Source organism: Desmodus rotundus, chromosome 3 (assembly GCF_022682495.2).
Source record: "Desmodus rotundus isolate HL8 chromosome 3, HLdesRot8A.1, whole genome shotgun sequence".
In the NCBI taxonomy this organism is placed as follows: domain Eukaryota; kingdom Metazoa; phylum Chordata; class Mammalia; order Chiroptera; family Phyllostomidae; genus Desmodus; species Desmodus rotundus.
The window spans coordinates 23,101,939-23,117,823 of record NC_071389.1 but is presented as its reverse complement, the minus strand read 5'-3'; the positions used below and the strand labels follow the sequence as shown (position 1 = coordinate 23,117,823).

Here is a 15,885-nt window from a genome sequence, read left to right as displayed (position 1 = left end):
TCATGCTGGCACATCGGGACTTCTTGGGCTCGGTGGGCGGGAGGGCAGGCTGAGCCAGCCCTGCAGCTCTCCTGCTGTGACGGTCACAGCGCAGCAGCAAAGCGCACAGTTCGCATCTTACAGCCTTTCTTTGTAAAGCCACTTTTCTGAGAAAAGAGGAAAGCAGGAAGTCATTTGAAGACCTCGGGCTCTTTCTACGGTATTGTCAGGAATTGGCCAGGCCAGGATGGAAGGGAGGAGAACAGGCACTTGGAGCCACCTTGGCTGTTTTGTTACCAACAGTCCTTCTGCCTCCCCAGGCATTCCAGTTTGTTCAACAAGTGTCCCTGAGCCCTGTGCTCTGATGTTCCAGGTCCCCGAGGAAAGGTACTAATTAGCAACTTGTACCCTGAAAAGAGTCTTCCTTGGGGCAGAACTGAAATTGTGTCTCCAGAAATAAAAAAGTGGGCTCACAGGCCCAGGAGGCCTCCTGCTCAGGACCCAGCAGAGCCTCTGCAACGCCCTCAGCCAGATGCTCTGGCCAGGGCCCCCTTGCTTGGGCGGACTAAGTACACGAAAGGCAGCGCGGTGGCAGGGAGCGCATACAGGTTTGGGAGCCGGCAGTCCTGGATTCGGGTGGCGTGAGCCCCCTCGAGTCACTTAGGTCCCCAAGCCTGAGATTCCTCTTGCTCGGTGGGTGGGATGATGAATGAGAATGTACAGAGCACCACACTGCCCCTTCGCGCTCTCGTCATGCTGGTTATTTCAAGCAGTAAAAAGCCTTATAAGCTTGATTTCCTGGAGTAAAATAAATCGGAATGCCTCCCATCCCCGACGTACACCCCACCGAGCTCTTTACTCCGAGGTGTGCAATCACAGGCCGCTCAGCATCGTTAGGCAACGCTGGCACTTAGTGTTTCCCTTACACGTGAACTCAAGCTGAGAGTGATTGTGATTTCTCAGCACCTCGCTTCTGCCAGCTTTCCAAGCTTGGTCTTGGCCTATGTCATTTCGGATAAGAGAACCTGGGTGATTTGTATTTCTAGTCATCTATGTGCTGGACTCTGTGTTGGCCCTCTGGGGAAGAGAGAATAAGAGGTGTGGATAGTCAGCCCCTAGGAGCTCCCCAGAGGCTGTGAGTGACACCGAGGACCTCAAGCTGGCAGGATACAAGTCCGCGTGTTGCACCTATTTTGTTTGTCTTTCTTGAAATACATTTTCAGCAAGGAAATGGGTCCAGAACTTGCAATCGCAGTGTCAGTAGCAGCGTCCACCTAATGAGCCCTGGCTGGGGTGGAAGGAGCGCTCGGCCTGGGCTGTCTTATTCTTAGTAACCTGTGAGGTAGGGGTTACCGGCTCCCACTTGCAGGTGAGAAGCCAGAGACCAGGTTCCACATCTTAGATAAGAAGGAGCTGGGACCTGAACCCAGCCGTCAGGGGCCAGAACCGTACCCTTAACCAGCGTTACGTGGCTGCCTAGGAGTCGCACTTCCACACGAAAGCAGTTGTCTTGGACACACAGAGCACTCCCCATCCACCATCGCGGACGTTGGAAGGACGTGTGCAGTGGTTATTGCTGGAAGCCTGGAGAGCCGTGGACAGCCTGTGCACTGGGCTCAGGTGCCCTTCGGCTTTCAACGCCCAGCCCAATCCAGACCTTTTGCATTGGGATCAAAGCCTGAAGGCTTGACCTGAGCTGCTGTACCCTCATCCCCTACTGGGCCTGGCACTGGTACATGGGAAGCCAGGCACTGCAGAGCAGCCTGTGGTCCATGCTGCCCAGGCCTCACGCCTCCACCATCCACACGCATGCAGACTTCTTCCAGGTTCCCTCATTGCTTTGTGTGTCCAGCTCCAGAGGGGTGTTCTGACACCCTGGCCCCAGCTCCATCTGCCCCCTTGCCTCCCAGGACCGCACCTGTGAAATCGTTGAGGACACAGAATCCAGCCGAATGGTTAAGAAGATGAAGAAGCGCATCTGCCTCGTCCTGGACTGCCTCTGTGCACACGACTTCAGCGACAAGACCGCTGACCTGATCAACCTTCAGCACTACGTCATCAAGGAGAAGAGGCTCAGCGAGCGGGAGACCGTGGTCATCTTCTACGACGTGGTGCGTGTGGTGGAAGCCCTGCACCAGGTGAGCCTCTGCCCCTCTGCGGGCCCTTCTCTGGCCTGAGAGCATCCTGGGCCCCACGAGCCACAGAAAGCCACCTTTCTTGCTGCTGCTGAGTGAAGTCAGCGCTGTCCCACCCTCACCCAGCTATGCTGTACAGCGGGGAGTGTGCAGAAGGGAAGTGGCCGGATGACATGCGCCTGGTGAGGCACAGTGCTGCAGGCCTCAGCCCACCCTCCTGGGGAGGGGGTGCCCGACGGGCAGCCAAGCAGAACCCAGAGCAGGGATTTCCTATCACCCAAGAAGCTAAAAATGAGTCCCCCATCTTGGGCGGTGACTGTGAGATACCCCCTGGGGGCGGCCACAGCCTATCTCTGACCTTCTCCTAGGATTGGGGGTGTCAGGTACTCCAAAGTCCAGGTCAGGAGAGTCAGGAGAGCCGCTTGCTGGCACGCTTCCGCAGGCTGGGCCTTCATGCCCAGTCACCAGAGTCATGAGCATTTGTCTCTGACTCCAGGTAGATGCATGGTTTTCTGTTTTTGTTGTTTTGTTTTTCAACAAGACTTTTGACAGGTGGGGAGAGGACTGGGTCTCCCCACTGGCTGCTGCCCTGAGGGGAGAAAGAGCTGGGAAGCCACCCTGGGTGGGGCACAGATCCCCAGGGCCCCGTCACACCCCGTTCTCGCACATGGCTGATACGGCCTTAGAACGTCCATGGCCTGTCCATGGCTTACCAATCAAGGCAGGAGCCTAAACTGACACATCCTGGAGCCTTTTCCTGCCTTACAGGCTGGGCCCGACTCCAGCCTTCGTTCTCCTTCACGGCGCAAACCACGCGTCTGTTGTCTTGCAGAAAAACATCGTTCACAGGGACCTGAAGCTCGGGAACATGGTGCTCAACAAGAGGTGAGGCCCGCTTTCCTCTCACAAGGCAGCCTTGGGGTGGGATGGGCTCACACTGCAGCTACAGCCACCCGGTGCCCGGCGGTGTTCCCATGGGGGTTCTGACTCAGAGCAGCCCAGTCTCCCACGAATCCCCGTGGTGAGGGTGGGATGCCTGCTTCTCTCTTTCGCCTCATGGAATATGATGGTCGCTAGGGAGGAGAGTCTTAAAGGCCACAGACAGAGGCATTTCAGAGATCCTCATGGTCCATTTATTGGTCATGCCTAGTGAATGCTTAGTAGATAACTATAAAAATGGACAAATGGGTGAAGGAGTGACAGATGAGCAAAATAGGTCAGGTTCCCAGAAAACAGACTCAGATGTGCATGCAGGAGGTTAGCTGGGGCGAGCTCTCAGGGAGAAAGGGGTGGAGCTGGGCAGAGGGAGGAGCTGAACAGTGGTGCAGCCCAAACAGAGTCTCCGAGGGAAGCTGGAAAGCCAGCAGGCCCTTCAGATGTCCCAGATGACAGTGGGGGCACACGGGCCTGCACCGCCACTGCAGCCAGCCACTGCATGTGGGCTGTGCCTAGGGTGGGCGTAGCCTTTGGCAGTGTCCTTCCGCTAAGGGGACTTCCCAGAGAAGGACATGGCTACAGGTGGTCAGAAGCCCACACTCCCCTCAGCATGGGGAGCTGGGGGGGGGGTGCCTCCATCTTGGAGGGGATTTGGGCGGGGACCAGTGGCAGAGGGAAATCATGCGAGGTCCCAACCTCAATCCGTCACCCCGCTCAGGCAGAGGGTCTGGGCAAGCAGAATGACGGGCCGTCATTCCAAGTGATCTGGGCAGCAGTGGAGGGACACCAACCATGCAGGGCCCAGGGCTGATGGGACAAGGGTCCGCTCTATATACCTCGGTCTGAGAAACAAAGGGCTCGCCCCAGGCCCCCTCCCATGAGCCTCTCTCCCTCTCACCCCCGGTGTGGAAGTGGGTCAGAGGGCCTGCCAATGGCAGGCAGCACAGACCTCATAGCAGAATTGGTGCGGTGGGTGATTTGTTCCATAATGTGGTCACCCACCCAGGAAGGGCACTGTCTCTCTGGAGTGGCTAAAGCCACAGCAGTCACAAGAAAAGCTTCAGAGAGGTGGGCTTCTGGGGAGGGCATGGGGCACTAGACCCTGCAGTGCCAGCCCGGGATGCCCCGGCAGGATGCGGCCGCACCCAGCAGCTCTGCCTACCTCCCGGAGCTCACTGTGCGAGGGGACCCCAACCAGCAAGCACACGTCACTGTACTGAGGACTCGTGTGCGCGTGCCTGGAGCCCGTGGAGTGGGGAAGTGATTCAGGAACCCAGGTCAGTTCGTGGAGGGCGAGTAAAGGTTTGCTGGCCTGACCCTGTTGTGCTCCACGGGAGGAAAGAGGGAAACAGAAATACCTGAGAGAGTTCGGGAACCCCGGGGGAGCAGGACTTGGGGCTCAGACCTGGCTCACAGCCTGGCACTGCCTTCTAGGTGCCCTTGAGACCTGAGAGTTTGTTTGTTGGATTATTTATTCACTGATCAATTCATTCATGCACAGCGAAGCTGCTAAGGTAGCCAGCACTTCTGAGCTTTCATGTCCATCCAGGAGAGTGGAGGAGATTATACCTTTCTGCCAACACTGGCCATGGCCAGAAACTGCCTCACCGGGTGGGCTTGGCCCCTCATCAGTGCGCCCCTGTGCCAGACCAGCCAGGGCCTGTGCCCTTGCTTCCCTCTGGAGATGAGGCCCACTTGTGTTGAGCGGCCGGGGATGCCGTGGTGGGGGCCCAGTTCTGAGTTGCGTGAGGAGGGCAGGTGTCAGAGAACACCAAACATCCCAGCCCTGAGGGCGGAGTGTTTTAGCGTGGGAAACTCAGCCCTGGCCCTCTGTGGGATGCTGGGTCAGCGCCGTCCAGCTCTGGACTTCAGGCTCACTGTTCACAAAGAGGGGGCACATTTTTTGAGCGCTGAGTCCATGTGGCCGCAGAGCCCATTTCCTGTGCAGCCTCCACAGAGCCGCTGGTTGGCTCTAACGACACCCCGAGGCTGTTAGGGGAACTTGTAGTCCAGTGCCCCAGGCCTCCCTGTCTCCATGGTGGGTTTGCTTCCGCCTCTCACTTCTCCGGGCCCCGCGGGTCTGGGAAAGTCACAGCTCTCTTGAGTACCGCCAGTGTGGCTGGCTGCAGCAGCTTGTGCGTGCACGCGTTTTCCTCGGATGGCGGTGCGCGGCACCTCATTCAGACCCTGCATCTTCTCTGCGCTCCTTTGCTCTGATAATCCCCTTTTTGTGTTGGAGCGGACCGAGGGTCTGGCCACCTCTCCCTTGAGTCATGGCTGTTGTGGAAAGGGGCAGGGTGGTGTGGTGCAGAGAGACCTGACTGGGTGTCGGGGTCCACCCCGCTCCTCTTGAAGTCATCCTCTCTCAGTCAACCTGGAGGAGCTCCAGCCCCCTCCTGCCCCTCAGGCCAGGCCCTAACTCCAGCTGGACGCCTTGTCTGGTCCTCACCTCGGAACAGAGCTCTCCCAGGGGAGGAAACCGGGAGGAGTGTTTGCCAGGCAGCTGCAGTGACAAGTTCACTCTGCTTTGGATGGAAGGCCAGGGCTGAAATCTGAAATCCCCTTTTGGGGTTATGTGAGGTTTGCTGTGGGTTCCTCTTCCTCCTTTCTTTTTGGGCAGGCAAGCTGCACATCAAGTTCCTAGAAAAGGAGAAAAACATTGTGGTAGCCCAAAGGGCCATAGCTGAAGGGTGACTCACTCAGCGCGGATCCCGCTGACACAGAGCTCCCTCCCTCCGTCGCTCACCTCCCTCACCCGCTCCTGCCAGCACGAGCCTGGGGAGTCTGGACTCCCAGGAATCTGTGTGCCCCCAGCCAACTTGGGAGGTAGTGGCTGGGCAGGGGAGTGTCGCCAAGCTTCAGGAGGTCTCGGAGCTGACCATGTGGTTTCCTGTAGGAGAGACTGCAGGGTCCTCGGCGGGCAGAGCAGTGCGAGCCAAGTGGACCCTGTGCCCAGCCCTGCAGAGCCTCGGCGCATTTTCCTCCAGCCCCCGCCCTGCTGCATGCACACAGGGCTGGCAGGTCCTGCCGCAGTGTTGAGCGGAAAGCTCAGCCACGCTAGCACGTGGGCTCTAGGGCCTGTGGTCACCATGCGGCACCTCTCTCCTGACACCTCAGACATGGTGTCTTTCCCAGGGTGTCCCACTAGTAGCCTCTGCCCACTGTCTAAGGATGACACGCTCATCCGAGTTATCGGTTACTAATCAGTGCCTGTTCACCCAGCCCTGGGCTCAGTGCTTTCCTTGAGATTAAATTTTTCTGTGTTAAATCCTAACACGGCCCTGGGAGTTAGGTGATAATATTCTCCCTGTTTTACAGATGGGGAAATTGAGGTTTAGCAAGATACTAAATTACATGTCCAGGACCACAAAGCCAGGATTAGAACCCAGGAATCTGATGCCCAAGCCCACCAGACTCCCCCCAAGTGGTCCTCTTTCCAGTGTTGCGAGCCTCAGAGAACCCTGGCAGGATACATGGCCAGTTGCCATGGCCACCTCTGAGCAGGGGGAGGACAGGCAGTGCTTCTGCTCTGTGGGGACCTTGCCCTTGAGAGCTGTCTCACAGTCAGGACTGACCATGAGTGGGTGGTTCAGAGCTGGCAGTCCACCTCTTGACGTGCCACGATCCTTGGCCAGGACCCTTGGCCTCTCCCTTCGGGCTCTAGCTGCCCTGGGGGCTGCCAGTCTGATTTCTGTGGCATCTGACCAGGCGGGTCTGTGTGGAGAGGAGAGCCGACATTTCCATTGGGAATGCAGAGGACAGACTGGCTTTTGTTCTTACCAAGCCCTGTGCCAGCAGAATTCCCCGAGATAGCTGAAGGGCCCTGGGAGTCTCTTGGACACAGCTGCTGGGAAATTCCACCCTCAACCCCACATAACCTGCACCTCTGAGCCCATCCTCCTCTCCACCCTTGAGAGGTGGTCCCGAGACCCCTTGTGTGGTTTCCCTTCCTGCCATCCTCCCTGGCTTCTCTGCCAGCTAGCACACAGGAGCTGGGCAGTGGCCCTTGCTCCTCTGTGGATAGGGAAGCACCCTTCCTCACTGGCCATCCCCTGTGGGGCAAAGAAGCCTTTCCTGGGCCTCTTGTAGGGGGCCTGCCCACCCTCACCCCCCAAGTGTGATGTAAGGGTCCTCTCTGGGCCACTTCCTTTTGCTCACATTGTGAGTCTCCTAGAAAGGATCAGAGCCCAAAGCTGCTCTCAGCCATAACTCTCAGATGGGGGCGCTCCGTGGTTTTCTAGGTCAGGGCAGAATCTAAAGTACAAGACAAGTGAGTCAGGTTTGATGGAAAGGAAGGGAATTTGGGGGGTTGGGCACTATCCAGGAATACAGTGGGCACTTGGGTGGTGTCAGTCCAGATGGCAGGCCCTGGGGTCAGACAGACCAGGTATGGCTACTGCCCCGGCACTCACTAGCTGTGTGACCCTGGGCACACCCCTGCAGTTCTCTGTGCCTTCGTTGCCTCACCCGTGAAATCCCTCCTGGGCTGTTGTGAGGGTGGATGGGAACAGTCCACACCGGGCACTGAGGCCAGGGCCTGCGCTTAGGAAGTGCTCAGCACGCGTTAGCTTCTAGGGCTGTCGGTGAGGCTGACTGATAATGATGCGGGGGGATGGCCAAAGCAATGCGCAAAGGGAGACAAAAGTGGCTCCTAAGGGTGGGCTCCAAACTCTGCCGGACCTTTTCCTCACGTGTAAATGAGGGAATTAATCAAAATCCCTGGTCACTCCCAGTCTGGACATTATGTGAGTTTGTCTGGGGACTCTCTGCAAGTTGTTCTAAGCCCTAAGCTTTCCCACCCAAGACTCGGCTAGGGTGGCAGGTTCAGGGAGGCGCCCCTAAAGCACTCACCAGCTCAGAGTGACTCAGCTACCTGCCTGGACAGCTCAGCAGGTGGCAACCGAGAGTGACAGGCCAGAGGCAGACTCCAGGCACTCCCCACACAGCCATGGGGAAGGCAGCGGGGGGCCAGGGGGGCAGAGAGGATGTAGGCATGATTTCTTTGTGCCCTGGACAAGAGGTGAGGGCAGCAAGGCACCCATGGGGACAGACACCAAGACATACTCACTCTCTGTCTCCCGCTCCCAGGACACATCGGATAACCATCACCAACTTCTGCCTCGGGAAGCATCTCGTGAGCGAGGGGGACCTGCTGAAGGACCAGAGGGGGAGCCCCGCCTACATCAGCCCAGATGTGCTCAGTGGTGCGTGCACTGTGCCCGGCAGCGGGCCCCCAGCCAGGACACAGCCAGGCACCACAGCAGCCTGTTCATGCAGCAAACCCTGTCTGTTTAGTTACTCTCTGGGATTAGCGCTTGGCAGGAAAGATTTCTGGGAGTGTGAACATGGGGAACTTGAAGGACTCCCCACGGAAGTGGCATCTGAGCTGGGGTGGTGAGGATAAGAGGGAATCAGCAGGGTGTGTGATGGGGTGGAGGCAGCACAGCACGATTGAGGAGAACCAACCAGAGGCCCCAGTGGCCGCTGCTTAGAAAGTAAGCCTGGTGCAAGGCCAGAGAGGCAGGCAGGGGCCAGGCCACGCAAGGCCTGAGGGAGGCCTTATTGAGAACCCTCATCCTGCATTTCAAGGGCAAAAGGAAGCCACTTCACTGAGTGCGCCTCAAAGATATTCATTCATTCTGCTTGAATTTACCTACCAGGGCCTTCCATGTGCGAGGCCCTGTTGTAGACACTCCGGATATAGTTGTAACAGGCAGACTAGCGTCCCTGCCCCCATGAATGGCAAGCTGACTTTCCAGTGGGGCTGAGACAGGTAACACACAAGATAAATAAGGCAGTTACACAGTTATTATCAACTACCGATTGTATTTCTCAGTACCAGGCACGTGCCTGAGCACAACATGCATTGTCTGTTTAAAAGCACACAGCCGCCTTGTGAGGTAAATACTCGAAGTTCCTTTTTTACAAATGAGAAAACCAAGGCTCAGAGAGATCACATCTCCTGTCCGAAGTCGCAGCTAATAGTAAACCCAGAGGCTGGGTCCCAGGGCTGCCTCCTGCTCCTGGCTCCTGGTTTTTATTTTATTTTATTTTTTCCTGTTTCACCATAGGCTTTCCTTCCTTTCCCAGCTCATCCTTTACCAGATCAGGTCCCTCTGCCCTGATCCCTTAGGGGACCACGGGCTTATGTCAGCTCCCACCCCTCCCACGTGTAGGAAACAGCGCCTCTGTGCACACTCCCACCCCCTTAAGCTGCTTGACTTTCAGTGGGACTGGTGAGCCCTTGGGAACCAGCATCCCCCACCCCAAAGGCATCATCAGCCACCCAGGAGGCTTTGGGACCCAGAGGAGAGATGGCAGTTGTCCAGGCACTGCCCGGTGCCCGCAGTGTCTCCTCCACACTGTGGAGAGCTGGGCTGTGTTCAGGGATCCAGCTGCCGCAGAGCCTGCTGGTGTGCCAGGCAGGGTGCTGTCCCAGGGACTGGGCAGCAGGGGCTTTTGGAAGGTGGTTCTCATGTACTGCGGTGAGCAGGCCATGCGGCAGCTATCCCATCGGAGGGCTGCCCTGGAAATAGGAGACAAGGCTTTTACAGTCAGCTGTGTGACCTGGACAGATTACATTCCTGGGCCTCATCTTCCTCTTTAGAAAAACAGAAAACATCTCATTCATAGAGTTGTGGTAGAGATTTCATGAGATAAAAGTGCTTCTTCCAGTGCTAGAACAGAGTTTACTTAACTGCACAGTCATTCACTTAGCAAATGAGGGTCCATGCTAGGCAGGCACTGGGCTCAACAGTGAGCAAAGCAGAGAGGCATCTGTGTGTGAGAACTTACCTCCCAGTGGGGGAGAGGGGAATAAACAGACAAAGAAAGGGATCCTTACAGGTTGTGCAGGTGCTGGGAGGGAATAGTGACGGGGTTTCTGCTGACCCGTCCAGAGCCTGTTAGCTCTTGGTTGCACACGCACATTGGCCACCTGCTCTGTGAGGCGCTCTGCTGGGAGCTGGGACCAGCGAGCAGTCTGGCAGAGGAAGGGGCAGGAGGCACGCCCATGGGGGGGTATTGCCCTGCGGGCCGGGTCTGGAGAGCATGAGCAGGGGAGGGACCAGCGTGGAAAAAGCTGCCGGGACTGAGCCCATGCGGTTTGCTCTGGAAGGGAGGCTGGAGACCAGAAGTGAGGGTGACGAGGTAGAGGGGGCCCCTGGATAGGATCTCAGGCAGGTAGCTGGTAAGCTGAGGGAGTCCCGGGACCATGCTCTTTCCCAGCCTTGAGCTAAGTGTGCGTGCATCCATGTCCCACAGGCCGGCCGTACCGGGGCAAGCCGAGCGACATGTGGGCACTGGGCGTGGTACTCTTCACCATGCTCTACGGCCAATTCCCCTTCTATGACAGCATCCCACAGGAGCTCTTCCGCAAGATCAAGGCCGCTGAGTACACCATCCCTGAGTGAGTCCTGCCTCCCTGGGGAGGGGAGGGAGGCCCAGCTGGGCAGGCGCAGGGGGCAGAAACCGCACAGTGAGGCTTGGAGCCCGGGTTCTGAGACCCAGCATCAGCGCACCCCACCTGAGCCCTCGCCCTCTCCCTCTCCCGCATCAGGGACGGGCGGGTTTCTGAGAGCACCGTGTGTCTCATCCGGAAACTGCTGGTCCTCGACCCCCAGCAGCGCCTGGCCGCCGCCGACGTCCTGGAGGCCCTCAGTGCCATCATCGCGTCGTGGTTAGTGGGCTGGCGCAGGGCACTGCCTATCCTACCCGGGAAGCAGAATGAGGGTGGGCCTGTTGCTCTGCCAGGCAGGGTCAAATTTCCAGACTTTCCCCTTGGGCAAGATCGGGAGGTGCCAGCAGCACTGAGTGCCTAGCACCTCCTGCCTGCCCATCAGTGCCCGGGGTGGACGGGCGTTATCTCATTGAGTTCTTACAGCAGCCTGTGAGGTGGAAGTTGTCCCCCATTATTGGATGAGAACACTGAGGCTTGGAGAAGCAGAGTCAATGGTGTCAGGAAGGGGCTGAGTTGGGACCCACCCCAGATCTGCTGACTCCAGCCAAGGCTTAGAGCACTGGGGGCCTGGCCTTTCTGGGGAGCAGGGGCTGCGGGAGGCCTGGGGCCCACCTGATGTGACTGCCCCCCTGCAGGCAGTCCCTGTCATCCCTGAGCGGGCCTTTGCAAGTGGTTCCTGACATCGACGACCAAATGAGCAATGCGGACAGCTCCCAGGAGGTGAGTTGGGAGGGGCAGACAGGCTGTTACCCAAGTCCTGAGACACCCGCCTCCAGGTGCGATAGGGGCAGAGGTGGCAGCTCCCAGCAAGCTGCAGGGCCTTCTCGGCTTTGTTCCCAGCTCTTGGAGTGGGAAGGGGACCCCGAAATGCTGGCCCTGTGCTCCCTGGGGCCTGCCTGGCCCTGGCTCACTTGGCGCTTCTGTGGCCGGAGAGAGCCGTGGGCCGGATGAGGTGGAGGCCCCACAGCAGGAGGCCTCGCAGTGGCCCGGCCTGACCCTCTCTCAGCTTCCTCTTCCTGCCCAAGTGCTCTGCCACGTGTTGGCCCTTTAAATAGTCGCATTTCTCTGCCCCTCTGACTCATGGGGTTCTCTCTCAACCTTCCTGCTTTTCATTTTTCAGATGATTCATTTTCTCCCAGTTTTCTCTCTCCTCCTGTTCCCAGCACTGGAGAAAGTGCTGGGCCCAGGGTGGGAACGACCTGAGTGCTAGGCTGCAGCTACTGGGTGATGTTAGGGTGCCCCCTGGAGGGCAGAGTTCGGCCTAACCCTTGGGAGCGACACTGTCCCTTCCCTCTCTGGCCCAGCCTGGAGCTCCACAGCAGAGCCTCCTGGCCCTTGAGAAGAGAGTCCCAGGGCCTGTGCCCTGGCTCCCACCATCCCAGGACCATTCAGCACCTACAATCGATCCGCACGAGCACAGGAGCGCCCACCCCGACACATCTCACTCCGTCCTGTGTGGCCTGTGTTGTTACCCTCACTTCGAAAGAGGAAACTGAGGCTCAGAGAAGTAAAATAAGTTTCCCAAAGTCACACAGCTGAGAAGTAGAGTTGAGCCCAAATCTGATTCCATAGCCCTGCTTTTGCCCTCTGCTGGTTAACACAGGCACCTACCACTTCAGTTCGAGGCTGTCTGCCTGGGCCACTCCAGGGGGCTTAGCTTGGAGCAAGATAGGGAAACACTGCTGCCCAGGTGCAGAGCACCCCAGCCCCAGGCCTGTCTTTTAACACTTGCCCTGCACTGGGCCCCCAGGCCTTCAATAACCTCTGTGAGGGGAGGTTACTGCCCCACCTCACAGGCAAGGAAGGTGAGGCTTCAGAGGTAACGTGACCTCTCTCAAGGTCAGTGAATTAGGAAGGGGGTGGCCAGCGAGGCAAGATCCAGGTTGGCTGAAGAGCTTCAGGGACCCAGACTCTCTGCTGTCCAGCTAGATGGGAGGTCCAAAGGTGTGGTGTCTGGGGAGGGAGCCTCTGGGGCCAGTCGATCTAACACTGCTCTGCTCTTCTCTTTCCATCTCGGACACTGTCTGTCTGTCTCTCTTTCTCTCTGCCTCGAAGGCGAAGGTGACAGAGGAGTGCTCCCAGTACGAGTTTGAGAACTACATGCGGCAGCAGCTGCTGCTGGCTGAGGAGAAGAGCTCCATACACGAGGCCCGGAGCTGGGTGCCCAAGCGGCAGTTCGGCAGCGCACCACTGGTGCGCCGGCTGGGCCACGACGCGCAGCCCATGAACCCCTTGGACGCAGCCATCCTGGCACAGCGCTGCCTGCGGAAATAGCAGCCTCAGGCAGGGGTACCAGCTCCACCCACCACCTCTTCCCGGCCCCCAGCCAACACTTGGCTGGGGGGCTGGGCCCTGGCGTGCTGAACTCTCTCCCAGGCTGCCACAGGGACAGGCAGGGACAGCCAGGGACAGCCCAGGTCACACATGGGGTCAGCAGAGGTACCACGAAGCTACCTTTTGGAATGATTGCTTGATTGTTTGGTTTTTTAATCTGAGAAGCCTAGATAACTAATCTGCTTTTAATCATGACGTTTTAATCTACCTCTGTCTCTTTAACCATGCTGTCTCTGGACTGAGTGAGAGGGAGGAGGAAGAGGAGGAGCCCACCCAGCCGCCTGGCCAGGCAGCTGCTCCTCACAGTCCAAATAAGCTGATCGTGCAGCTCGCTGCTGGCTCCCAGAACGAGTGCCCGCCCCCAGTGCTCTCCCAGGCCCCTCCCTCCCATGGTCAGTTTCCTCCCTCCCCCTCTGACCCCAGGTTCCTCCATCCAAGCTTTGGAAAACCTTCACCTCATCTTAAGTGGAATTCAAATATATTTATTTTTATATTGAAACCTCTCCCATCACCAGGTGGCTTGGCCCATGGCCACTCCCTGCCCCTAGCCTGGCTAGACAGCAGGGAGTCCACAGCCCACCGATGGGCCCCCTCCCCACCCCCAGGCCCAGAAAGCCCCTTCTTGCCAGCCCCTCTCCACCTCCAGCCCACCAGTCCCTCTTGTCTCTGGTGATGGGGGGGCCTTTCTTGACTTGGTTCTCTTTCTCCCATCTCAGTAGCTTCTCTGAGGTGCTGCACACACGCATTAACCCTGGTGTCCTCTTCCCTGCCCTCGCTGCGTGCCGAGGTAACGCTGACACAGATGTGAACGAGGGCCTGGGGTAGGGCTGGGGGTGTGCGGGGCTGGTCCTGGACAGGCGGGCTCTGCCCCTCGCTCCCCACACCCCACTCTGTGGAGAGTGGTGGGGACACCACCCCTCCCACCCTCGCCTCCTAATAGATGCGGTGTCTCTCCTGGCACACCCCGGCCAGGGCCCTTCACTGGGCTGCAGGGCTTGTGGGAAGAACTGCAGGTGCCAGGGGCCTTGTCTGGTTTGAGAACAGCCCTGCTGCCCTCTTTGAGCCGAGATTTTGAAGTGGATGCCCGTCTTGCCAGAAATGCTGTTCTCGCCAGAATGCCCTCCCCTCCCCGGCTCCCTCACTGGACTTGGCCCTGCCCAGTGCCAAGCAAAGACCTCCCCTCCGCCCCCCACCATACCCCCTTGGAAAGGCCAAGTGTTCCCCTCCAGGCAGCCCTGGGCCCTCTGGCCCTTCCTGCCTGTCCTTGCTCCCCAGTGGGAAGGTGACCAAGGTCTGTGTGACCTTGCTTCCCAGTGCAAGCTGCCCCTCCCCAAAAGCTGACTCACTGTGAGTGACTTGGGGCAAGTTCCCAAACCTCCTTGTGCCTCAGTTTCCCCATCTGGAAAAAATGGGGCCACCTCTTGCCAGCAGTAGCGGGGCCACCCACATCCCTTCCTCCCCACGCCCCTCCCCAGCACTTGGGCGCCTCGTGCCTCTGCCTCAGTGGGGCTGAGGGAGCCCGCCTGAGCCCAGCACTTACTTGCCCGGAGCAGAAAGCCCTGCCTCCGTCAGCTGTCTGGCCACTGAGAGCCAGGGTCTCATGCTATGGGGTCAAGGGATGTCCTCTTTTCTATATTTATTTCAAAAAGAAGTCTCCTAAGGGAGTAGAAATGCAGTCTGGCCTAGGGCTCCGGCCCTTGTGACTGTCCCTATGAGGCGCTCGGCTGTGCCCCTTGCCCAGCAGCCTGCCCAGACCCTCCGGGCCTGCTGGCCACGGTGGTCTTTCTCCTCCTGAAAAAAGCAATATCCTCCGAGTCTGCAAAGCCCTATCAGACAGAGGTCCCTTCCAAGGTCAACCCGTGTGTCTGATCACACTTCTAGCAAAGCAGACGAGAGGAGGTTGGGTCTGCCTGCATTGGGTGTCACATGCTGAGAAAGTCCAGTTGTAAAGAAACAAAACAGAAAAAGCCACAAAAAAAATTTGTATAAAGACATATTTTTGTACTACATGGGGACTCTTCCTGCATGTCAGCAATAAAACTTCCTGTTCTGGAGCCACCGTGGCCTGTGCCGTCTGCTCTTCTTGCCCCCTTCACTTTCGCCTCCATGTGTCCCACCAGCCCGGTCTCCCTCCCATCCCAGCCTGGCAGTGCAGGGTTCCTGCAGCACTTGGCTCTACCACCAGGTGCACTGGATAGGTGCCCTCCCCTCCCCCCCCTCGCCCCCCAGGCAGGCAGCCAGCCAGCCACACGCCATCACTGTCTTGCATGGGGGAGGGCACCAGAAATCCCCAGTATTCTGGACCAAGCCCCCATGTGCAGTGGGGAGAACTTAACCAGACAGAGCCCATCCGGTGCCCACGGGCCCGTCCAGGGCAGCTGGGGTAATAAGGGCCAAGCCAGGCCCTTTCCTGAATCGCCCGCTCCTTCCCTCCCCTCAGTAGGAAGCCAAGGGACTTCCTTCCTTTCTTCTTTCCTTCCTTCCTTTGCCTAAATTTAGACTACAGAGTGAGCATTGGAGCAATAAAACTGAAGGTAGGCTGGCCCTTCCCCGGGCATACTATAGAGCCCGGCAGACATATCTTTGTGCTCAGGAACCCCATGCAGGCCCTCATCACAAAAGGAGCAGAGACCCCTGCAGGAGGAGCCCCTTCCCAGTCACCTGTTTACACCACTGGAGGGGGTGGCATCTCTCCAAGATGTGGGAAGTCTCTGGTTCAGAGCAGACCCCCAGGCCCTTCATCCCCACCTTCACCCCCACAGTCCCACACCCACCCCAACATCCATGTGGCTCCCAATCTTCCTGGACACTCCCAAATCGATAGGAATTTCGCCAATTCCATCTTGGCCATACCGTATCTGTGGAGCTGTCCTGGATGCACCGCCAGAAGGGGCCCTCACAGCCAGCCCAGCGCCACCAAGCTCAGGCCCTTCCCACTGCCACCCTGCGCCTGCCTCCATTTTCAGCCTCCCTCCTTCGCCCCGCCTGACCAGCCTCTGTTCTGCACCGGGCGCCTCAGCACCCGCCTGTGTCAGGCCTGTG

The 15,885-nt window shown here is 58.2% G+C and overlaps 1 protein-coding gene across 3 annotated transcripts in view; it reads left to right on the top strand.

The window, feature by feature from the left end:
• Positions 1-14,897, top strand: part of STK40 (serine/threonine kinase 40) — a 35,611-nt gene extending 20,714 nt beyond the window's left edge. For all 3 annotated transcript variants that reach the window (XM_024554581.4, XM_024554580.4, XM_024554579.4), the window contains 7 exons: positions 1,890-2,117; positions 2,947-2,999; positions 8,139-8,254; positions 10,314-10,458; positions 10,609-10,728; positions 11,145-11,229; positions 12,565-14,897. In XM_024554581.4, the coding sequence (XP_024410349.1) occupies positions 1,890-2,117; positions 2,947-2,999; positions 8,139-8,254; positions 10,314-10,458; positions 10,609-10,728; positions 11,145-11,229; positions 12,565-12,783 (966 nt within the window). In that variant the 3' untranslated portion in view covers positions 12,784-14,897. The remainder of the gene's footprint in view (positions 1-1,889; positions 2,118-2,946; positions 3,000-8,138; positions 8,255-10,313; positions 10,459-10,608; positions 10,729-11,144; positions 11,230-12,564) is intronic.
• Positions 14,898-15,885: the final 988 nt, after the last annotated feature.